Source organism: Mobula hypostoma, chromosome 5 (assembly GCF_963921235.1).
Source record: "Mobula hypostoma chromosome 5, sMobHyp1.1, whole genome shotgun sequence".
Lineage (NCBI taxonomy): Eukaryota > Metazoa > Chordata > Chondrichthyes > Myliobatiformes > Myliobatidae > Mobula > Mobula hypostoma.
This window is the reverse complement of record NC_086101.1, coordinates 177,834,956-177,860,581: the sequence shown is the minus strand read 5'-3', so window position 1 is coordinate 177,860,581 and position 25,626 is coordinate 177,834,956. Positions and strand designations below refer to the sequence as shown.

Sequence of the window (25,626 nt, the reverse complement as noted above, 5' to 3'; positions counted from 1 at the left end):
GTGAGATCTGATGTAGATTGGGAGTCCGTCAGAAAAAGCAAGATCTCCCAGTGGCCATCAATTTTAATTCCACTTCCCATTCCAATTCTGACATGTTAGTCCACGGCCTCCTCTCCTGTTGCGATGAGACTACACTCAAGTTGGAGGAGCAACATTTTATAGTCCATCTGGATAGCCTCCAACCCAATGGCACGAACGTCGATTTCTCAAAACTTCCGGTAAAGGAACACCATCCCACACTCTCAATTCCCTATCCCCTTTTCCCTCTAACCTGCCCATCGCCTTCCTCTTTTTATTATTTCTCCCTCTTGGTGCGTCTCTCCCTTTTTCTTCTATGGCCTTCTGTCCTTTTCCATTAGATTCCCCCTTCTCCAGCCCTGTATCTCTTTACTTCAGTCCTCCCTCCCAGTTTCACCTGTCACCTTGTGTTTCTCCCTCCCCTCACTTCACCCTCGAACTCTGACTCCTCATCTCTTTTTCTCCAGTACTGCTGAAGGGTCTCGACCCAAAATGTTAACTGTATTCTTTTCCATAGATGCTGCATAGCCGACTGAGTTCCTCCAGCATTTTGTGTGTGTGTGTGTGTGCTTGGATTGTTTTCTCTCGAGTGTTGAAGACTGACTGACCTTGTGTAGAAGTACATAAAATTATAATGGGCAGATGTACAGTCTTTTAACAAGGGTGGAAATGGTCACGTACTTTAGGGTATAGTTTTAAGGTGAGAGATAGAATGTTTAAAGGAGATTCATGAGGCAGTTTTTCTTTACACAGTGTGAGGTGCTCTCGGAAAGTAGTAGAAACATTGTCTGAGATTGGGAATTTGCAGAATCCGTCAAGGAAAGCAATGGAGGCAAAGTCTTTTAAATGCATTCAAGGAAGAGGTAGATATATTTCCTAATGCTAATGGGATATGGAGTGAAAACAACAACAGTGCTGATGTGAATGTTTGATCATGGTCATATTGTGTATTGGAGACGAGCGGATTAGCCTATTGTTTTCTATGCTAAGAGCAATTATTCTCAATTGTACTATTGTTATAGCAGTGTATTCAAATACACTTAAAATGGATTGTTCTGATAGGATTGTTGGATAGATGATCTTTTATGGTTGACTGACTGACATAAGTTTATTTTCACAATCTTGGAGTGTTCCAAGTATTTCATGGAATATGAAGTTAAATTAGTTCAAAATTTAAGCTGCTGTTGGTTAATTTGGGAAAGGTTTGCTTAACAGCTTCCATCATACAAATATACATTTGTAGGCACAGCTGATCATCTTTTTGTGTGGGCATCTGATATCATTGTGCAGAAATCAAAAAAGAATTTTGACTTGGATAATCTGGAGAAAAACGTATTGAACAAGTGTGAAATCTAGCGGATGGAAGGTTGATGTGGATGTGTTATGCATAATATATCTGAGTTTGTGTTGATGGGTCAAGAAAACTTGATGGGTTTCAAAATATCAGGCAATCTATTGTCAATTAGTGGGATTTAGAAAGAGGATTGCTTACTAGGTCCATTGGCCACTGAGCCACTTGGTGTATAAAAATTGAGTTCCAGCTTTTGATTACTATGTTTTGATCTCTTGATATATGTAGTCATTGATTACTTACATATTACTTAAGTTCATATTTGAGGTTCTAATGGTGCAAGCTTTTTGCTGTTTTTGTTATTGATTTACTAATCTAAAACAATAAAATTTCTACTCCTATAAATATGTAAGTCTACTTCACTTCGGAATCATTTGTAATCCAGGAACTTCTTGCTGCAAAATGGTGATTATCTCTTGCTCTTCAGTCCTACTGGCTGGTTGATATGCAGGCACTACAGTTCCTTAGGTCTAGCTTTATTTCATAGTTTTGATTAAAAAGTAAATTGATATTTAAAAAATCTTCTGTTCCTAGGGACTCTAATAATGTCAATGGTGGTAATGGTCCTGCTTCAAGTCCTAAAATCCCATGTTGTCAAAAACACGGTCATCCCTGTACAGTGAGAGTAGTCAGAAAAGAAGGTGACAACAAGGGGAGGCAATTCTATGCTTGCTCAATGGCTCAAGCTCAACAGTGTAACTACTTTCAGGTGCGTATACTTGTGCACTCCTAAGAAATCTAAATTACCTGCTATCATGAAAGTGTTGTGGCAGTTTAATCATTTGATAACCATAAATATACTGCTTATGCTATGGTGTGTATTAAATCTGCAGTCACTATTCACTTTTGCATTCATGTGCTCTTATCAAAAATGCTGAGTCAAATCCTCACACATATCTGGTGGGTTTTTTTTTGCTGGTCTTGCTGTTGATGAATTGAATGAAGGCCGAAGCGGTTTGCACAATAACAATAGCAAGACCTCCATTTTCAAAGTGTACTGAATGTCTTGTATTTCCAGATATGTATTCATTTTCAGTATTTGGTTGTTACCTGGAAGCCCAGAATTTATTGCCTATACCTAATTGTCCTTGACAAAGTGATAACAGACACACAAGAGACTGCAGATGCTGGAATCTGAAGGTTCATTACTTGCTCCAACAACTCATCCCTCACAATATCTGAGGACCTATACAGATTTTAAGTTGAGGCAAAGATTCCCATGCACCTCCTCTAACATTCAGTGCTTCCAATGTGGTCTCTACTTCATCAGTGAGACCCAGTGTAGACTAGGCAACTGATTTTCAAAGCACCAGTGTTTTGTCTGTCACGAATATCTCAATCTCCCAGTTGCATGCCACTTCAACACTTCCCATTCCCACGTTGACCCATCTATCCTCCGCCTTTCCCACTGCAAGGGTGAGGCCAAACACAAGCTTAAAGAACAACACCTTGTCTTCTGCCTTGATAGTTAATAACCCAATATAATGTAGAATTTTCAAGTTAAACTTTCCTCCCTTTCTCACTTTCTAACCCATCTCTGATCTTTCCATTTTTCTTCCCTTTTCCACACCATGTACCACATCTTGTCGTGAGAGGCCCCTTGGGTAAGAGTGACCATAATATGGTGGATTTTTTCATTAAGATGGAGAGTGACATAGTTAATTCGGAAACAAAGGTTCTGAACTTAAAGAAGGGTGACTTTGAAGGTATGAGACATGAATTAGCTCAGATAGACTGGCAAATGACACTTAAAGGGTTGACGGTGGATATGCAATGGCAAGCATTTAAAGATCGCATGGATGAACTACAATTGTTCATTCCAGTTTGGCAAAAGAATAAATCAAGGAAGGTAGTGCACCCGTGGCTGACAAGGGAAATTAGGGATAGTATCAATTCCAAAGAAGAAGCAGACAAATTAGCCAGAAAAAATGGCTCACCTGAGGACTGGGAGAAATTCAGAGTCCAGCAGAGGAGGACAAAGGGCTTAATTAGGAAAGGGAAAAAAGATTATGAGAGAAAATTGGCAGGGAACATAAAAACTGACTGTAAAAGCTTTTATAGATATGTGAAAAAAAAAAGACTGGTTAAGACAAATGTAGGTTCCTTACAGACAGAAACAGGTGAATTGATTATGGGGAGCAATGACATGGCAGACCAATTGAATAACTACTCTGGTACTGTCTTCACTAAGGAGGACATAAGTAATCTTCCGGAAATAGTAGCGGACAGAGGGTCCAGTGAGATGGAGGAACTGAGGGAAGTACATGTTAGTAGGGAAGTGGTGTTAGGTAAATTGAAGGGATTAAAGGCAGATAAATCCCCAGGGCCAGATGGTCTGCATCCCAGAGTGCTTAAGGAAGTAGCCCAAGAAATAGTGGATGCATTAGTGATAATTTTTCAAAACTCTTTAGATTCTGGACTAGTTCCTGAGGATTGGAGGGTGGCTAATGTAACCCCACTTTTTAAAAAAGGAGGGAGAGAGAAACCGGAGAATTATAGACCGGTTAGCCTAACATCGGTGGTGGGGAAAATGCTAGAGTCAGTTATCAAAGATGTGATAACAGCACATTTGGAAAGTGGTGAAGTCATCAGACAAAGTCAGCATGGATTTGTGAAAGGAAAATCATGTCTGACGAATCTCATAGAATTTTTTGAGGATGTAACTAGTAGAGTGGATAGGGGAGAACCAGTGGATGTGGTATATTTGGATTTTCAAAAGGCTTTTGACAAGGTCCCACACAAGAGATTAGTGCGCAAGCTTAAAGCATACGGTACTGGGGGTAAGGTATTGATGTGAATAGAGAATTTGTTGGCAGACAGGAAGCAAAGAGTGGGAATAAACGGGACCTTTTCAGAATGGCAGGCAGTGACTAGTGGGGTACTGCAAGTCTCAGTGCTGGGACCCCAGTTGTTTACAATATATATTAATGACTTGGATGAGGGAATTAAATGCAGCATCTCCAAGTTTGCGGATGACACGAAGCTGGGCGGCAGTGTTAGCTGTGAGGAGGATGCAGGGTAACTTGGATAGGTTAGGGGAGTGGGCAAATTCATGACAGATGCAATTTAATGTGGATAAATGTGAGGTTATCCACTTTGGTGGCAAAAACAGGAAAACAGATTATTATCTGAATGGTGGCCGATTAGGAAAAGTGCAGATGCAACGAGACCTGGGTCATTATACACCAGTCATTGAAAGTGGGCATGCAGGTACAGCAGGCGGTGAAAAAGGCGAATGGTATGCTGGCATTCATAGCAAGAGGATTCGAATACAAGAGCAGGGAGGTACTACTGCAGTTGCACAAGGCCTTGGTGAGACCACACCTGGGGTATTGTGTGCAGTTTTGGTCCCCTAATCTGAGGAAAGACATCCTTGCCATAGAGGGAGTACAAAGAAGGTTCATCGTTATGCTGCCTGGCCTGCTGCATTGACTGTACCTCTTCCTAGAGATGCTGCCTGGCCTGCTGCGTTCACCAGCAACTTTGATGTGTGTCACCAGATTGATTCCTGGGATGGCAGGACTTTCATATGATGAAAGACTGGATCGACTAGGCTTACATTCTCTGGAACTTAGAAGATTGAGGGGGTGATCTTATTGAAACGTATAAAATCCTAAAGGGATTGGAGAGGCTAGATGCAGGACGATTGTTCCTGATGTTGGGGAAGTCCAGAACGAAGGGTCACAGTTTGAGGATTAAGGAGAAGCCTTTTAGGACTGAGATGAGGAAAAACTTCTTCACACAGAGAGTGATGAATCTGTGGAATTCTCTGCCACAGGAAACAGTTGAGGCCAGTTCATTGGCTATATTAAAGAGGGTGTTAGATATGGCCCTTGTGGTTAAAGGGATCAGGGGTTATGGAGGGAAGGCTGGTACAGGGTTCTGAGTTGGATGATCAGCCACGATCATACTGAATGGCGGTGCAGGCTCGAAGGACCAAATGGCCTACTCCTGCACCTATTTTGTATGTTTCTATGTTTCTACCTGCCAGGTCCCCCATTACCCATTTTCATCCCCCTCCTCCTAGTTCCATCAATTTATTCCCCATACACTTCACCCACCTAATCGCCCCTTCGCCTCCCAACCTGGTTCCACCTCTTTTTTTTTTTCCTTGCCTGCTTCCACCTAACTAACTGCCTGTCTCAACTCCACTGCACAGGGATCAGTAGACCATAAGACCTGGGAGCAGAATTAGGCTATCTGGCCCATCAAGTCTGCTCTGCCATTCAATGATGGCTAATCCTTTGTTCTTCTCCTCAACCCTATTTCCTAGCCTTCTCTCCATAACCTTTGATGCCAGGTCCAATCAAGAACCTATCAGTCTTTGCCTTAAATACATCTAATGACCTGGCCTCGAGCTATACATGGCAACAAATTCCACAAATTCACCACCCTGTGGCTAAAGAAATTTCTGCACATCTCTGTTTTGAATGAATGCCCCTCTATCCTGAGGCTGTGCCCTCTTGTCCTAGATGCTCCCACCATGGGAAACATCCTTTCCGCATCTAGTCTGTCTAGGCCTTTCAACATTCGATAGGTTTCAATGAGATCTCCCCTCATCCTTCTAAATTTCAGCAAGTATAGTCCCACAGCCATCAAATGTTCCTCATATGATAACTCTTTAATTCCTGGAATCATCCTTGTGACTCTCCTCTGGAGCCTCTCCAATGCCAGCACATCTCTTCTAAGCTAGGAGCCCCAAACTGTACACAATATTCAAGGTGAGGCCTCACCAGTGCCTTATAAAACCTCAGCATTACATCCTTGCTCTTGTATTCTAGACTTCTTGAAATGAATGCTAACATTGTATTTGCCTTCCACATCACTGACTCAACCTGCAAGTTAACCTTTAGGGTGTTCTGCACAAGGACTCCCAAGTCCCTTTGCATCTCAGACTTTTGGATTTTTTTTTTTGCCATTTAGAAAATAGTCCGCACATTTATTTCTACTACCAAAGTGCATGACCATGCATTTTCCAGCATTATATTTCATTTGCCACTTTCTTGCCCTTTCTCCCGATCTGTCTAACTCCTTCTGCGTCCTACCTGTTTCCTGAACACTACCTGCCCTTCCATCAATCTCTGTATCATCTGCAAACTTAGCAACAAGGCCATCTGTTTCATCTAAATTATTTATGTACAGCACGAAAGGAAATGGTCCCAACACTGACCCCTGCGGAACATCACTAGTCACTGGCAGCCAACCAGCAAGGATCCTTTTATTCCTACTTGCTGTGTTCTTCCAATCAGCCAATGCTCTGACCATATTTGTAACTTTCCTGTAACACCACGGGCTCTTAACTTGGTAAGCAGCCTCAAGTGTGGCACCTTGTCAAAGGCCTTCTGAAAGTCCAAATATACAACATCCATATCCTACTTGTAATCTCCCCAAAGAAATTCAACAGGTTCATCAGGTAGGATTTTCCCTTAAGGAAACCATGCTGACTTTGTCCTGTCTTGTCCTGTGTCACTAAGTATTCCATCACCTCATCCTTAACAATTAACTCTAACATCTTCCCAACCACTGAGGTCAGGCTAACTTGTCTATAATTTCCTTTCTGCTGCCTTCCTCCTCTCTTAGTGGAGTGACACTTGCCTATCAGTAGGTGATAGGTATACCAAGAAGGGATAAAGGTTGATAGCGGAAGGAATCACATAGAGAAAGGGTGATTCCTTCTGCTATCATCCTTTATCCCTCCTTGGTATACCTAGCACCAACAGATGCCTGTCTCAGCTGTACCTGTGTCCTCTATATTTTGGCTATCTTCATTCTCCACGTTTAGTCTTTATGCAAGGTCTTAGCCTAGAACTTCAACTTCCCAGTTAGAGGCAATCACACGTGCCTCACCTCTGAAATTCAGCTCTTTGATACGTATTTGAACCAAGGCTGTGAAGAGATCTGGACTTGAGTGATCCTGGCAAAATTCACACTAGCCATCAGTGATTAAATCATGGGTGAGTTAGATATCACTGCCAATAATGGAATCCATCATGTTGCTAATTGGGCAATAATTAGCTGGACTGAAATTTGTCCTGTTTCTGGTGAGTGGACATACCTGGGCAATGTTGAACTTTGGTAGATGCCAAGGCTGAAGCTGCATAGCTTTGATTAGAGGTCTATTTAGTTCTGGAGCATAGAACTTCACCAAAACTACTGGGATGTTTTTGGGTCCTGTGGCTTTTGACTTGTCCAGTGTTTTTTAGCCTTTTCTTATTGCCTGTGGAATAAATCAGATTAGCTGAAGACTGGCTTACGTGATGAGGGGTTATCTGGAAGTAGGAGATAGATCATCTATTGACAATCTTTGGCTGTACATCAGGCTTTACTTGTATGACCACTAAGGACTGTAGATCTTCTCTGCAGGACATTAATGAAACAAAGTAGGCTGGTTAATTAATTTTCAAGTTCGCAGTTTCACTAAGACATGTACTGCAGAGGTTACCAAGAAGATTCCAGAAATTAATGTGCATCTCATTAGTGAACAACTGTTGAACTGATCATCTGTCTTTGGGGTTATATTGTAACAGTAAAATACAGTACTGATGCTCTTGAATTCTACTGGATACCAGTTTCTGCAAAAGTTCTTAGATAATCAAGAAAACAAAAAGATTTTTGGGCTGGAAAATCAACATGATCCCTCCTTTAGTTGAACTATCTACATACTGATTTAACCCTCCTGGATGCACCTAACAAAATCTTCTTGAATTGATAATGGAATAAAGCACAAGTCAAGTCTGCCCAGCTGATTGACCTTTAATTGGGAAAACATTTCAGGCACAGTGACCACAACTCCTTAAATTGGAGGAATTTAATGTGGGGGGTTATATGGGAGGCAGGGTTTAAGGGTGGGCACAACATTGTGGGTCAAAGGGCTTGTACTGTGCTATACTATTCTATGTTAACTTTTAAGATGCCTGTTTATAAGTATGGATCTAGTGGGAGAGTATTAGTGGGGCAAATTATAAGAGTGTTGGGCAGGAAACTGGAGAGTTAATTGGGAACCTCTTTTTCTGGAGAATTTCACATCTGACGAAGTTTTTTTTTAAAGACCAAATATGCAGAGTACAGAATGGGTACGTATGTTCCAGTAAAAAGGAAGGACAAGAATGAGAAAGTAAAGGAACTTTGGATGATAAGTGAGGGGGTAAATTTAGTCAGGAGGAAAAAGGAAGTGTATATAATGTTTAGGAAGCTACGGTCAAAGAGCCATTGAGGATTATAAAGAAACTAGAAAAGAAATCTAGAAGGGAATTAGGAGAGCCTGCAGGGACAATGAAAGATTAAAAAGAATCATTGGTAGGTAGCTAATGTTTCATTATTCAAGAAGAAAAATGGGTATACTCCATAAACAATAGACAGTGGCAGGCCACTCAACAGGATTCTTAGGAATAGGATTTATGATCGTTTGTTAATCCATGGCCTAATTAGGAACAGTCTGTGTTTTTTGTTTGTGTGGGGGAAATTTGTTTATTGAGGTTACAAAGGTCGGAGACTTCCGGTAGCGCTCATGGAGTGAAGTCGCGTTCTTGACTCGCTCCATTACCTCTGAGTTTTTTCTCTCTATGGTCAGCTATACTTTAATTAACTATTAAGGCATCAATTTTTACAATACTTTGAATTAAACTGAATTCTCTGACAATTGGATGGAACTTAGATCTGCTATGTCTAAGAACGGGAAAGACGGCAAGGATGGTAAACCTCCGGTTAAACCGAAAGCTACGGATCTCCCTCCGACTGAATCACCGGTGACTTTGGAAGCTATATCGGAGTTAATTCAGAGGGAAATTTCAACCTCTGTTAGGGAGATGATTCGTACAGAAATTATGGGCTTTGTTAAAGACCTGATTCATATGGAAATCTCAACTAAGTTCCAGAAAATTGCCGATTTAATTGATAAGATGCAAACATGTATTGCGGAACATCAGTCGGCTATATCTGGTCTTCAAAAATCCGCGCAACAAAGTGAGCTTAAGATGGGGAAAGTCGAAGAAACAATTAATGTAATGAAGAAGAAACTTGACTTTTTGACTTTTAAAAACTCTGACTTGGAATCTAGAATGCGACGGCAGAATTTACGAATGATTGGCGTCAGGGAAGCCGTGGAAGCTAACAACCCTATGAAATATTTCTCCCAACTTTTAAAAGATGCATTCCCTACTGTATTTCCTGACCAACCACCGCTACTGGATCGTGTTCACAGAATCCCATCATACTCGTCTAGGTCAGATAGACCTAGGCATGTTATCTTACGTTTTCATTACTTTCAAGATAAGGAGAGACTGTTTCGATTCGCTCGATCTAAAGGTTTCATTGATTTTTCGGATCTTAAGTTCCGATTCGTGGAAGATTTCAGTAAACCAATCTGGGACCAACGGGTCCGTTACAGATCCGTGATGTCGGAATTCTATAAGATGGATTTAAGACCAGCGCTGCTGTACCCTGCACGTCTAAGGATTCGCATGTTAGATGGAGCTCTTCGTTTTTTTGATTCTCCATCGGATGCCCAGAGTTATCTGGATCAACTTTCATCTTCAACATCTTAATTGCCTTTTTTTAATTTTCTCCGTTGATCGGAGGCTGTGAATTGGTTGGTTTTAACTTTTCTGTGCCCTATTTGGGCAGAAAAGTTTACTTTCGATTTCTTAATATGGCTGCTAAACTTTCTTTTTAACTGCGTCATTTCTTTCTTTTCCCAGGGGATTCTGGGTGGTTACTTCCCTTTTGTCATCTTACGTATTTCCTGTGCGGCCTTAAATTTTGTAGTTTTTTTTAAATTTTATTCTGTTTTGCTTTTTATAATCATTTTATGTTAATAATCCTATTTTTTTTGTTGCTGTGTCTATTCATGAGTTTGAGGTTTATTGTGGTTTTTTTTAATATATACTTTCCGGCTTTTGTTCTGTTCTGTGTGTATTTTAATTGAGCTAACTTTTTTTTACTTATTTTTTACTGTTTTACAATTAGCTGATCCTTTTCATATTTATACCTTTTTTTTAGGGAGCGTATACCGGAAGTCATGGGGGTAGTTTTAGCGCTTGCTTCTTTCTGGCGGGTCTGCTTTAGATTTCGCCTTGGGGTCCTGGGGTGGGGGGCGGTGGGAGGGGCTTCACGTTTTAGTTTGTTTCTCTTTGGGCTATATACATTATTGAAGTATTGGTTACGTCCTTTTCCCCGGTATCTTTTGTATGTTCTGTTTCCTCTCCGGGTCTGTGGGTCGCGCCTATTGTCAATCCTCCTTGTTATGGGTTGACTTTAGGATTTATGGAGTCTATTATTAATTTTGTCTCCTGGAATACTAATGGTCTTAATCATCCTATTAAAAGGAAAAAAGTTTTTAAAGTGTTCCGGAGACTTAAAGCACAAATTTTATTTTTACAAGAGACCCATGTACGGAGGGGGGACAGACTACGTTTTTTCAAATTTTGGAAGGGACAACAATTTCATTCGAACTCCAATGCTAAGATTCGAGGCGTCTCTATCTTTATAGACTCCTCAGTTACTTTTATACAACAGGATATTATCTCTGATCCGAATGGTAGATTTTTATTGGTTAGTGGTTTATTATTTAATAAAAAAGTAGTTTTGGTTAATGTTTATGCTCCTAATATGGATTGTCCGGAATTTTATAAATCATTGTTTGATCAGTTTCCGAATTTGAACGAGTTTTCATTGATTTGGGGCGGAGATCTTAATACCTGTTTATCTCCAGCTTTGGACCGTTCGGCTCCTTTACGGACTTTACCTAATAAATCTGCAAATTTGATTAATTTTTTCCTTTCTGATTCTGGGTCGACGGACATTTGGCGTTTTCTGCATCCTCAGGAAAAAGATTTTTCCTTCTTTTCACATGTTCATCATTCCTATTCAAGAATTGATTATTTTTTCATTGATTCTCGTCTCATTTCTTCAGTGATTAAATGTGATTATGATTCTATAACCATTTCGGATCATGCTCCACTTAAGCTTTCTATTAAAATTATGGCCAATATACCAAACAATAGACAATGGCGTTTTAATTCGCTGTTGCTTCAGGACTCGGACTTTGTTAATTTTATGAATGAACAGATTGAGCTTTTTTTTACAATTAACCATACAGAAGATATTTCGGTTAACACTCTTTGGGACACTTTTAAAGCCTATATTCGGGGTCAGATTATTTCGTATTCCGTTGCTTTGAGGAAGAAACAGAAGCAGGAGGAGATGGTAATTGTGGACAAGATTAAAGAAATTGATAAGAAATATGTTATGGCTCCTTCTGAGGAGCTATACAAACAAAGAACTGAACTTCAAATGGAACACAGTTTACTACTCTCGTCCTCGATTGTAAACCAATTAAAGAAAACAAGAAGTGATTTTTATGTTCACAGTGATAAAATTGGCAAGCTGCTGGCTAATCAATTGAAATCTAATTATGTTAAATCTCAAATCAATCAGATTTATAACCAAAATGATCGATTGATATTGGATCATGTGGGGATTAATCAAACCTTTTGTGATTTTTATTCTTCTTTATACCAATCAGAGTCTCCTCGAGATTCTAAATATATGAATGATTTTTTTAGATAAGTTAGACTTCCCTCTGATTTCACAGGATATGTCTTCTTTATTAGATACTTCCATTACAATGGATGAGATTAAGAATGTTATTTTTTCTATGAATCTGGGGAAAGCTCCTGGCCCTGATGGGTTTACCGTTGAATTTTATAAATGTTTTGCTTCTTTATTGATTCCTTGGCTCTATAAGGTTTTTGAGGCTTCTTTGAAACTTGGTAAACTTCCGGAATCTTTTAATAGAGCATCAATTTCTTTAATACTAAAGAAGGATAAAGACCCTGCTCAATGTGCATCTTATAGACCAATATCTTTATTAAATGTTGATTCTAAAGTTTTTTCTAAGTTATTAGCAAATAGACTAGAAAAAGTACTTCCTTCTATTATTTCGGAAGACCAAACGGGTTTTATTAAAGGTCGTTACTCTTTTTATAATATTCGTACATTGTTAAATATCGTTTATACTCCCTCACAAAATGTTCCTGAGTGTGTTATTTCTTTAGATGCCGAGAAAGCTTTTGATAGAGTAGAATGGCCTTATTTATTTAAGGTGCTTGAAATGTTTAATTTTAGCTTGAAATTTATATCCTGGATTAAACTGTTATATTATTCCCCTGTAGCCTCGGTTCGTATTAACTCCTTAAACTCACCTTTTTTTCCTCTCTTTCGTGGTACTCGACAAGGCTGTCCTCTTAGTCCCCTATTATTTGATATTGCATTAGAACCTCTTGCAATTGCTATTCGAGAATCTTTAAATATTACTGGGATAACTCGGGGATTAAAGTCCCATAAATTATCACTCTATGCTGATGATTTACTTTTATATATTTCTAATCCTGAGAGATCCATTCCTGCTGTTTTAGAGTTATTAGCACAATTTGGTCTTTTCTCAGGTTATAAATTAAATCTTAGTAAGAGTGAACTTTTTCCGATTAATAAACATCTTCCCTTATATTATAAATTTCCATTTAAATTGATTAATAATTACTTTTCATATCTTGGGATTAAAATTACTTGTAAACATAAAGATTTATTTAAGACTAACTTTTTACCATTAATAGACCATATTACTCAACTTTCATCTAAATGGTTTCCCTTATATTTAACTTTGATTGGTCGTATTAATGCAGTTAAGATGTTTTTTTTGCCAAAATTTTTATATGTGTTTCAGGCATTACCAATTTTCGTTCCTAAATCTTTTTTTGATAAAGTTGACTCTAAAATTTCTTCATTTATTTGGCAGAACAAGAATCCGAGACTGGGTAAAATACATTTACAGAAAGCTAAGAGAGATGGAGGTTTAGCATTACCTAACTTTAGATTTTATTATTGGGCTATTAATATTCGACATATGAAATTTTGGTTACTTGATCGGGACATACTATTTATTCCTAAATGGGTAGCATTGGAATTACAATCTGTTCAGGGTTATACACTTGGTTCTATTTTAGGTTCCTCTCTTCCTTTTGATTCGAAACGTCTTAAGCAGGTCTCTAACCCGATAGTTAAATATGCTTTGCGCATTTGGTTTCAATTCAGAAAATTTTTTGATCTTAATCAATTCGGGTTAGCGATTCCTATTTTAGGTAACATATTTTTTCCTCCCTCTTTTACGGATCGCGCTTTTCAAACTTGGAAGACTAAGGGTATTTTACGGTTTTTGGATTTATTTTTAGATGGTTCCCTTATGTCTTTTGAACAATTATCTAACAAATATAACTTATCAAGAATACATTTTTTTAGATATTTACAAGTTAGAAATTTCCTAAGTACTATACTTACTTCCTTTCCAATGCTTCCTCCTATATATATTTTAGATTCGATAATTAACCTTAATCCATGTCAGAAAGGTGCATCGGCTATGATTTATAATATTATTATGAAACTTAGGAAAGCTCCATTTGATAAGATTAGGGTAGATTGGGAACAGGAATTGGGGCTTACCATTTCTGTGGATGATTGGGGGCAGATTTTACAATTAGTTAATACTTCCTCTATTTGTGCTAAACATTCCCTAATTCAATTTAAAGTGGTTCATAGAGCACATATGTCCAAAGATAAGTTAGCGCGTTTTTACTCGCATATTAATCCTTTCTGTGATAGATGTTCGGGGCAGATAGCCTCTTTAACTCATATGTTTTGGTCTTGCCCTACTTTGGAAACTTTTTGGAGAGATATTTTCAATATTATTTCTAAGGTATTAAATATAGATATCTCTCCTCACCCTATTACTGCTATCTTTGGACTACCTAAAATTTCTAGTAATCTTTCCCCTTCAGCCCGTAGAATGATTGCATTTCTTACTTTAATGGCGAAAAGATGTATTTTACAACATTGGAAAGAGCTTAATGCTCCAACTACCTTTTTTTGGTTTTCTCAGACGATTTTATGTTTGAATCTGGAGAAAATTAGAAGTAACCTTTATGATTCTTCATTTAAATTTGAACAGATTTGGGGACCTTTTATTCGATATTTTCATTTAATGTAATATTTACCCTTCTTGTTTTCTCTTCACTGTTTTAATGGAGGTCGGGATTGAGGACGTGATTTTAAGTTTAACTCTGTTTGGTTTCAAGTTAGCCCATTGCTTTGCTTTGCTTTTAGTTAGTTGCACGGTGGGTTTTTTTTTGGGGTTTTTTTTTTCTTTTTTTCCATTGATATATATAAAATCTAGTATACTATTATGTTATCTTGGTTTCTTATGCTTAAATTACATTGTTTGTAGTATTTTCTTTTTGGTATTGTTATCTTTTGGAATTTTATTATACTTTAACATTGTATTAATGTTTATATGGCTTACCTTTTTTGTATACTTACTCAATAAAAAGATTTAAAAAGAAAGAAAGAAAGAGGTTACAAAGGTCATTAGTGAAGGTGGAGCTGTGGATCCCTCATATTAGCCTCATGCAGAAGATTAAGATGCATGGGTCCATAGTGACTTGAGCATAGGAAACAGAGGGTAGTAGTTGAAACTTGTTCTGGCTGGAGGTCTGTGACTAGTGGTGGATCTGTACTGTGACCTCCACTGTTTGTGATATATGAAAATAACTTGGATGAAAATATCATTTTCAGTAAGTCTGTGAGTCAGTAAATTTGCAGACAATGCAAAGATTAGTGGCATTGTGGATGGATTACAAGATTAGAGGGCATATGCTTTGAGAGAAATTGGATAAACTTAGGTTATTTTCTCTGAAATTGCAAAGGCTGAGGGGAAACCTGCAGATTTTTTTTTATAAGATTATGGGAATATGTGGATAGACTTTATCCCAGGATTAAAATGTCTAATACTAGAGGGCAAGTATTTAAGGTGAGAGGGGTTAAGTTCAAAGAGGATATGCAAGGGCAAGTTTTATACACAGGTGGGTGTTGGACTGTGGTGCAGAGGTGGTAGTCCTAGAAGACATGATAAAGGCATTTAAAAGGGTTTTAGTTAGACACATGAATATGTAAAAAAGTAGAGAGGTATGGACATTATGTAGGCAGAAAGGATTAGTTTGGTTAGCCATTTAATAGAATCCGCTAAACATCTGTTCATGTGCTGTTCTACATTCTGAAGTCTAATAATTCAAATAACAATGTAACTATAAAATGCCAACAATTTCTAAATTGCCAGTTTTGTTTCATTATAGTAAAGTAGTCCAATCTATTTATTTTAAACAAGATCACATATTGAAGAGAATTATGTGCATCTGTGTTTATTGTAAATTAAGCTTTGTCATTGTATAGCACTACACCAAATGATCTGAAGAGGGCACTTCAGTACTGTTCAAAAGTTTGAGGTACCCAACACCACCAAATCAAACCTCCAGCAGCCCCTTTGCAAGTCTGAATTTTCTGCACAGTTTATGTTAAACATCAGCTGTACTTTGAATATTTGAATTGTTCAAAATGATATTGAAATTATAATGCTTTTTTTTAACTTGTTAATAAATTTCACTTCATAATGGATTGGAGTATATTGTTTAGAGCAGTATTTGACTGTAATTGGATTTGTTCAGCTCAGTACACAATATAACAGACTGGTAAATCTAAAGATTGTTAACAAGCTGAGGACATTAATTAAAATTATGTAGTGAACAACACTTGTATATCAAAAAGTAATAAATTAAATGTCTGTAATGGTCATATAGCTTTTTTCCAAGATGTTAAATTGGAAGTTCAACTATGGGGAAAGTGTTTTTTTTAAGAGAAAAGTTTTCGTTTAAGCTGTTTCAAAAAGATTATGGGACAAGTTTAATAAAAAATGTCCATGAGCAAGTTCTGAAAGTATTTGCCTTGTAGTGGCAAATATGCTATTAGCACCTTATGCTTATTTTGCAATTGTAATTGAATAAAATATTCAAATTGGTGTCATCAGAACATTAAAATATGACATGCAGTCATAAAAATGGATTCTGAAATACAGGTAGGTCCAGGATGACGTAAGGATTACGCTCTTAAGAATGTCAATTAGTTGATTTTAACCTGTCAAAGATTTTTTTTCTGTACCTATTTTGCACATCATATAAATATTGTGTGTGGCGCATGGTCAAGTGGTTAGGGCGTTGGGCTCACAATCTGAAGGTCGTGGGTTCGAGTCTCGGCCAAGGCAGCGTGTTGTGTATTTGAGTAAGGCACTTAACCACACACTGCTCCAGTCCACCCAGCTGAAAATGGATACTAGCAAATGCTGGGGGTTAACCTCGCGATAGACTGGCGTCCTATCCCGGAGGGAGTCCCGTACTCTCAGTTGCTTCACGCCATAGAAACTGGCATAAGCACCAGCCTGATGGGTTACAAGGCTCGGGACAGACTTTAACTCATCTAAATATTTCATTGAATATTCACCCTCGTGCTACCTATTAATAAAACTATTGGAATATACACTATATCTAGTTGTTATATCACAAAACATTTATCATTTATTGCTATCTTGAAATTTTAAGTTTCTGGGAACATTTGTGTAAAGTTTGATTTTGGGTAATTCAGGGAGGCCCTAGCGATACTTTGCTGAGTGAGGTTTCTCAGGGACAAGCAGAGTAATTTAGTGATCTTAAGACAAAAGGTGATGAAGGCTTCTCTGTAATGAAGCAATGAGAAGAAGTGATGTTCAGGGGTCCAAACTGGAAAATAGCTGAGATGTCAAAGGATTATAAAAGATTACGTCAAATACTACACCTTTTTCCCCAGAATGGCAATGGCTAATAGGAGAAGGCATACTTTTAAGGTGAATGGAGAAAAGTATAGGGGTGATGTCAGAAGTAAGTTTTCTTACACAGTGGTAAGTGCATAGAATGCACTACTGTGGGGGAGGGGCCTGCAGATGTAGATACCTTAGGGACATTTAAGAATCTCTTAGATAGGCACATGGATTAAAGAAAAATGGAGGGCTATTCAGAAGATGTATAGATCGGGTGGTTGGCCTTCATATACTTTTCAATCAGCTGATTGGACACCAACTATTTGAAGGATACACCACAATCAACAATGCACTGACAATGTCTTGTCACATAGTGATGGAATGCTTGTATATAAATTGCCAAGATTGGAGAGCAACTCAACCCCAACCATGGAGGGCTATGTGGATTAGATTAATCTTGGTATAGGTTTTTTAAAAAAAGACAGCACAACATTTTGGGCCAAAGGGCCTGTACTATGCTGTACTGTTCTATTAATTTGAAGGAACAGTCATGGAAGAATTTGCAATAATAAAAAATGAGCAATTTATAGTGAGATGTGTTTTTAAAATGGGTGATGGATACTAGATAAACAAGCAAACAAACTTGCTTGTCTCTGTGGTGATAATAAGCATTATAGATGCCTTGATGCTGCTGGCTTTGACCTACAGTAGCTTTTTTCCATGGCAAAGGATTTGCTGTTCTTGCTACCCTACCTCAACAATTTTTGTAGCAGTAACTAGAATTTCAGCAAGCACTCTTGTAAACTCATTTCACAACTTTCAGAACAATACGTTTAGAAATTGTTGTAAGTTTCAAATTTATTGTAAATGCTGATGTGCTTCAGAAGCCAATGAATACAACTGTGCTTTTCTTTTTCCCCTAGTGGGCTGACTTGCATTTTCCAATCTGTAACCATGGAAGGCGATGTATCATGAGGACCGTACTGAAACTTGGTCCTAATAATGGACGCAACTTTTACGTGTGTTCACAAAGCATGGACAAACAGTGTAATTTCTTTCAATGGGCAGAGGGTGGACCAGGTACTAAGATCACTCCAGGCTACTGAAACTTAAGTTGCTGTGTACAAGACTTAACTTGGTCATAATGGTGAAGAGACTTTAGAAATTGGCATCACAAAGCCAAAAGCTGCATTGACAGTTGATGATTGCCATCTGTGGTTATGTTCAATCCACACAGCTGTATATTTGATACAAATGTTTTATTTTGTATATCACCCATGGTTTTATGAAATTTATTGATTCAGTATATGGAAAAAATTTCACAAAGCCACTTTTTCTTTTCTATCATTGTTGTATTGTTTCAGTACCTTTTGTCCCTGATGCTTTGTCAATCTATTGCAAGTAGCTATTAATAAATTTAAAAATCAGTTTTAAATTTCTGACATTACTAGCTTTCTTTATAATACATTTAAGTATAAATGGTTACTCTATGTACTTTCTGTATATTATTATAAATTTTACCCTGCACCGCTGATTTGATTTTCTTTAGAGTTGTAACAATTGAACTCCAGTCTGATCTGTCCAATTAATATCCTATTTCCACTTGCTCATCACAGATTAGAATTGTTTGGGACCAGCTGTGTACTTGAAGCTATAGTCCCAAGAGAGGACTTTCATGGATTTGGTGTGGGTTGATTTCTGATGAGCACTGAAGATAGCTATGGGAATACTACTACTTCCAGGTCCCCTTCCAAAATGCACATCATTCTAGCTTGGGAATATTTCAGTAGACTTTTACCTAGAACCCCCCACCCCACTACTACTACAGCATTGTAGGAGTTCCTTCCTTCACCAGAGAGCTGCAGTGTTTTACCAATTAGGAGAAGGCAATAAATACGGTCCCTGCCAGTGACACCCAGATGAATATGAACTTTCAAAAGTTGTTGGCTAATCTATAGAGTACTAAAACAATGCTTTACAACTGCATTGTTCAGCAGCTTCATCAATTGCCTCCCTCCATTACAGCAGAAGTAGACAGATGCATGCTAAGAAGGCAGTTTCAGTGGTGCAACTCGATGAAGATGATAATTAGAGTTTAAACAATAATTAGCAAGTAACAGTATTCCCACAAGCTTGCCAGGAAAGGATAAACTCCAACAAGTGAGATACTAATCAAAGTTGTCAGCACAATCCCCATTGTCCCCTACTCATGTGACATTAACCCTAACCCAAGGGTCCCAGTTGGTCAGAAACTAGCCACATTGGTACTTTTGCTTAGATATCAGGTTATATAATGCTGTTTATAACTGAAAATATTCTTGCCACAAAATGAAACACCATAACAATCATTCTTATAATGCCGGAAGTTTAAAATTCACTTCTTGGGATGAGTCAAGAGTGCAAGTGATATAATTCCCACAAAGGCATAATATCTTCATTAAAATGAATCTGGGGGATCCTAATTTACTGGGAAGTAAGGACATCAGGACGATGATGGCACTAAGCATGCTTATATGCCACGTTGTGCTGCTGTGTTGCAGTTTTACCATGTGATGAACAACAAATACAACATGCAATGGACACAAAATTCATAAATGGTTCTAAAGTCTTGAAGCTTAGCCCGCAAGTACTTAGTGCACGCAGAACACTGTAGGAACACTAGCAGAATTTTTGATTTATCATTTATATTCACAAGATGATTTGAGTTTCACAAGTTGTAGAATTCTTTAGAAAATGACGAATGGATGACAGCAACTTTAAATGCAGTTCACCATCTTTTCTGAAGCTGTTGAGGGATTGTAAATCATAAAATGAAACTGATCTAATTTTGAAGATTTGCTGCATGCAACACCTAAAAGAAAGAAGAACAATTTCAGAAAAACTCATTTGCAGATAATTTAGTGCAGGGGTCAGCAACCTTTTTGCCTCTGTGGGCCGGATCATGTATTAATGAGCGGACAGTGGGCCAGATAAATGCCATTTTAAAAAAAACTTGAAATATGGGAATTATCCATTTAAATACATCTAGTTATGTTTTGCCTCAAATTAATGAATAACGCATGCTAGAAAATCATTTGTGCTCAAGGTTGCCTACCCCTGATTTATTGCATCTGAACGAGGCTTGAATCACTCTTTTAAAAAAAAAATGTCAAAGGATCTTGAACAGTATATATTTCTAAATTAATAGAATGAACTGCTCTCGGTTTTGCATCACACAAGAAGTAAAATCATGAAACAAAATATCCAGCAGGTCAATCAGTATCAATAGGAAGGAGAGAAGCAGAGTTATTGTTTCAGATCAATGATCTTTCTTCAGTGTTAATGACTCCAAAGTTTCCATCTAGGGATGTACATAGTGTACATATATACACTTCTCACAATGTTTTTAATGTTCCTTTTATTACCTCTTGAAATTTCACAAGATGATACTAAGCTTTCACCAATAATATTGGTCCCAAATTCAGAGAAGCATTCACCTTGTAAGTGGTTATTGATTAGCCTATTGGGTCACATTTTGATAGCCCATATTTTTGCTTACATTCTTAGTTCAGCCTTTATCTGTGGTATGCAACTACTGTTGGGTTAGGTTTTAAATAACTCAAGATAATTAGCTGCAAAGGAGATACAAAAATCCTGCTTAAACTAATACAGTAGTGTCCCTGGTCACTTAAATTTAAGTATGTTCTTGCTGTCCAATCTCCAAGTGTTACCAACCAATTTTCAATGTAAATACTGGTGAAAACTACTTAATTATTGTATCATATTTCACTGTGTAATAATAGATTCATGTATTTACGATTAGCCAGTAGAACAAATTACTGAACACATTATTCAGAAATGGGTTGTCACAGTGCTTTAATAAAACACCAAAGTGCTTCACAGTAGAATTCCTAAATAAACTTTGACACTAAGCCACATAGAAGAAAATGGGCCAGCGGTTACTGGAATATATTGGCAGTTCAGAGTCAAACTAGGTTTCCCACATGAACACTGGTCCAGAACATGGTGGCCTCAGACTAGGACTAAAGACCTTATTGTATCAGATTGGACCCTACACAAGAACAACATTCATTGGTTTCAGTGGAGAAATGGAGATGCAAGGAAGGTAGGCAAGCATCAATACAAAGAAATTGCAAACTTGTTTTTATAAGCCATACCTGGGTACAAATAATTTGAATTTTTATAGATGTCCATTCTTTTATTTTGTCAAGTACACAAAAAAATTGCTCAATCTAATAACTGTACCTCCACAATATTGTAATGAATGGCACCAAAGGCATACAAGACTGATACAAAAGAAAAGTCAGTGTCCAGATGGAAGGGAGAGAATTCCTGCCATTCATAGGAACAGACATATATTGAACAGGACGGATTTGAATGCAAGAACAGATCACTCATGGTTATTTAATTCCTACATGGCTTTAGCATTTCTTCAAAATACAACAATTTCAGATTAACACTATTTCAAAGACTTACCATAATCCCCTTTTGCATTGGCACAAATTAATGCCCCAAAAAATTTTGGGTAATGCTTTTGGATTCTTCTAATAACTCTCTGGCAAGCCGTGGTTGGGTCTATCCCCATTCTCATATATTCAACTGCCTGGTAGCTTATTTGTAGGGCAAAGAAAAATAATCAAATTAAGATCGAGTGAAAGTAGGAAGAAGCCATGAAAGTATTTTCAAACACTGATTTTTTCCCCCCCAGAACAAGCTTACCGTTTATTTCCTGCAAAGTCAGCAGCATTTAGTATAACTAAAGACATACTAGTTAATTGAACATAATAAAAACATTACTCCAAATGTTTGACCTTTGGCGGTGGTGTACTGCAGAAAGATCTACTGGAGATTTGGACCTTGTAGAAACCAATATCTGCTGACGTTAACGGTGAGGTTTTATAATATTTAATCAAATAACTCAATCTCTATTAATGCCATTGCCTGTCAAAGGGTGAGATACAATTCATAAATACTGTATACCCAAAAAACTTAAATTCTGTTCGCTCTGCTTCTTTCATTCCAGAACAAACATTTTTGCTATTTTTTTGTTCTAAGCCTAGACTTTCAATCCCAACTTTTTCAATGTTGAAGTCAACATTTTGCTATTTTTTCCCCCCAAGGAATTTCAAAATAAAGTTGTCTGACTTCCTCACTGATTGCTGCAGTTCTACCTTCTTCCCTATAACTTCAACGAGCATCTCAAACCCAAAATCTATTTACAAACAATTGAGTATCTTGGCTCCTTTAAGAGTTCCTGCTCTTTAACTACCATTCATTAACTAATCTGCTTTCTTGTGTACGGGTACCTGTCAAATAAGGAAAGGTTCAGTTCCAGCTGTGATGCACTCATCATCTAGACTAAAAGGAAGGTGATCAGCCAATGGAAGTAAAAGGCATGAGTTTTTTTAAATTGACACGTGGGCAAGAGGACCTGCATTTTGGCATATGTACTTGAGGAAGTCTATTGAGACTTCAGGGTACTGCAAATAAATGTTATGCTATAATATTTAGAACCTAAACATGCATTTGATTCAATATATTTATGTAATTTATCAAGGAATCAAAGTGGTTTCACTGTAAAACAGTGCTTTGTGCTAGACAAAGCAGAATTTACAGAGAAGACCCGACCCCCAAATCCCAGGCTGGCACTGCCCACAAACACCAAGCCTGATTCTCCTCTCAGGTCAGCTGGATAGAAGAATACAAGGAAAAGTAAACAGAACTCCTTGGCATCATTATCAGATTTGCATATGATATGGGAGTTCCAAGAAGTTACAGCACATGAAGTCAACGATATTGCTAGCAAAACTGGTAATTTTATCTCTTTGCAGTTTAATAAAGTGTAATTGCCATCCCACCCATCCTAAACTTTCACTGATCCACTGCAAACATTTGAAGATGGTATTTGAAGATGATTTAAGATGGTATGATTTATCTCTTGTGCTTGTATTACTATTCCCAGCTCTTGCCTTATTGTAATTCATGATTAGTATAATAAAAAGCATTAAAATCGCTGTTATTCACCTTGTCCTTTGATTAAATGGCAGTCTTTCCTTCCCATGCCAATCTTTATGCAGAAATATGGACACATAATTTTAGATAAAGACTGTCTCTGAGGCAGCTAAAGTCATGTTTTCAAGGAATGTTTCACTTCTTTGATCAAAATTAAGTATTTCAGCTTAACTAATTGTTCACAATACCAAATGCAAATATAGTCAATAATGATATATACCTTGGAAGGAATCGCATCATAATATCACCATTTCCAGTTGCCGCTGCAGCTCCTGCTGTGCTATCGGCATAAGCACCTGCTCCAGCTACTGCTGAATCCCCGACACGGCTGGGGAAGTACAAATAGAACATCCAATAATTGCCATTTTGTACAAATTATTGTTTCTAGATATTGGAGTGCATTGTTGTAAGTGGTAGAGATAGTATCCAGGTTCAACTACACAAGCAATATTAAATTAGGACCAGAATTAGGCTATTTGGCCCATTGAGTCTATTTCAATATTCCATCATGGCAGGTTTATTTCCTCTCTCAACCCTATTCTCCTGCTTTCTCCTTGTAAACTTTGACACCCTTCCTAATCAAGAGCCTGCCAGCCTCCATTTTAAATATACCCAATGACTTGAGCTCCACAGCCATCCGTGACAATGAATTCCACAGATTCACAACCCTCTGGCTAAAGAAATTCTTCCTCATCAGGACTGATTTAGGAATGAATATGCATCAAGATCACCACCACCCAGGCCATGCTCTCTTCTTGCTACTGCCATTAGGTAGAAGGTACAAGTGCCTCAGGACTCACACCACCAGGTTCAAGAACAGTATCTACCCCTCAGCCATTAGCCTCTTGAACAAAAGGGGGTAACTTCACTCACTTTCACAGCCCACCATTGAACTGATCCCACGACCAATAGACTGACTTTCAATAGACTGTTCTCATTAGATATTGCTATTTATTTATATTTACATTTGCACAGGTTTTTGGCTTCTGCACTCTGGTTAAAAGCCCTAGTTGGGCAGTCTTTCATTGACCCTGTTATATTACTATTCTATAGATTTGTTGAGAATGCCCACAAGAAAATAAATCCCAGGGTTGTACATGTTGGCATATGTACTTTGATAATAAAATTTACTTTGAACAGTTTAATTATAGACTAACAATTTAGTAATGCATTTTAGATATACAATTCTTAAAAATATAAAAAGTTGGTCCTGAACTTGGGATGTTCAAGACAACTGCTAAGTGCTCAGGTATATTTAACACTGCCTCAAAACAACCTTTGTCAATTAATTTAAAAGGCAATGGATCTCATCTAATTGTCCTGTAAATTTGCCATAAAGTTCCTATGTGGTGCAGGATCATACCAATTCAGTTGTCTCTCAAAACAGCATTATAGATAGGGTTTGAATCCATTTACTCATTAACCAAAGGGATCTTCATGTATGCACTGGGTACATTTGAGGATATTAATGCACTCGAGTGTCATCCTGTTCTCTAAGTATGTTGAATGAGGCTGCTGCAGCCAGCACCAAGAACAGGCAGCAGGCGGGGAGAGTGCAAAAACTTGAAATTGCTCTGCTCCACCGAGTTTTATCAGGAGTTCAGTATTCCAGCAGAGTGATAGACTCTCAGCACAGAGACCAAACACACCAGCAATTAGGGTGCTTGCAAAGCAGTGTCAAAATTGCAAATGGGGAAAAAAAAAGCGCTTATGTATCAGTAATGCAATTCCAGCTTGGCACTGCAAGCTCTGGTTCAGGATTAATATAGACAAGCATAGTCAAAGATAGTGTAAGTAAGATTAAAAATAGCATTTGGACCAGCAGCTCTATCTATCATAAGACCATAACATGCAGTAAGAGAAGTTGTTTACTTGTCACAAATCATAAATACGTACCCTGGGATTTTATAGATGAGACCATTAGTCGATGCCCCTGCAGCAATAGTTCCATTGCTCTGAATCACAATTATACCTAAATTCAAAATCTGGATTAAAGTGAAATCCTGGATAAATCCCCCCTTTTTTTTAGATCTATACATCTTGAAGTTAAAAATACCAATCATTTTTATATCCACAAAAATAATAAAAGGAATAAGTAAAATTGAAGTAAATGGAGATCAGTTGAGAAACTTTCCATTAGGTAGAATAATACCTTGCACAAATAAAGATGGTTGCATTAACTGAAGGCCAAATCATCTTAGATCCAGGACACTCTTGCAAGAGTTCTTCAAGACAGTGTCCTATTCCGTTGGCTCTGCTTACTTTTCCACCATTCATTATAATTCCAGAAGTGAGGAAATTCACTGATAATTTCAGGTAAAATTGCATGGATCAGGAAGCAGTTTATGTCCAGTGTAGCAAGGAAATGGGTATCATTCAGTCTTATTCTGGTACATGGGAGCTGGCAACTCGGCCTCGTAAACAAAAACCGCGCTGTGAGAAGGACGTGGGGGAACACTCACAGAATTTTTCCTCCAAGACAACCACTTGAAAAAAAGTGGTCGCCGAGGCTCTGGCAGAGTATGGCACACACACAAAAAAAAAATCTGCAATGTAACTCTTTTCCCAGTGCCTG

The 25,626-nt window shown here is 37.8% G+C and overlaps 2 protein-coding genes across 5 annotated transcripts in view; one reads left to right on the top strand and one right to left on the bottom strand.

The window, feature by feature from the left end:
- neil3 (nei-like DNA glycosylase 3) overlaps positions 1–18,161 on the top strand; it is a 44,027-nt gene extending 25,866 nt beyond the window's left edge. For all 4 annotated transcript variants that reach the window (XM_063049449.1, XM_063049448.1, XM_063049450.1 and 1 more), the window contains 2 exons: positions 1,904–2,078; positions 17,963–18,161. In XM_063049449.1, coding sequence (XP_062905519.1) covers positions 1,904–2,078; positions 17,963–18,145 — 358 coding nt within the window. In that variant the 3' untranslated portion in view covers positions 18,146–18,161. The remainder of the gene's footprint in view (positions 1–1,903; positions 2,079–17,962) is intronic.
- A 60-nt stretch (positions 18,162–18,221) lies between these two features.
- LOC134347190 (N(4)-(beta-N-acetylglucosaminyl)-L-asparaginase-like) overlaps positions 18,222–25,626 on the bottom strand; it is a 32,573-nt gene continuing 25,168 nt past the window's right edge. Inside the window, exons 6-9 of the mRNA XM_063049452.1 lie at positions 24,948–25,023; positions 23,272–23,379; positions 21,516–21,649; positions 18,222–19,890 (exon numbers count right to left, since the gene is read on the bottom strand). Of these exons, the coding sequence (XP_062905522.1) occupies positions 19,796–19,890; positions 21,516–21,649; positions 23,272–23,379; positions 24,948–25,023 (413 nt within the window). The 3' untranslated portion in view covers positions 18,222–19,795. The remainder of the gene's footprint in view (positions 19,891–21,515; positions 21,650–23,271; positions 23,380–24,947; positions 25,024–25,626) is intronic.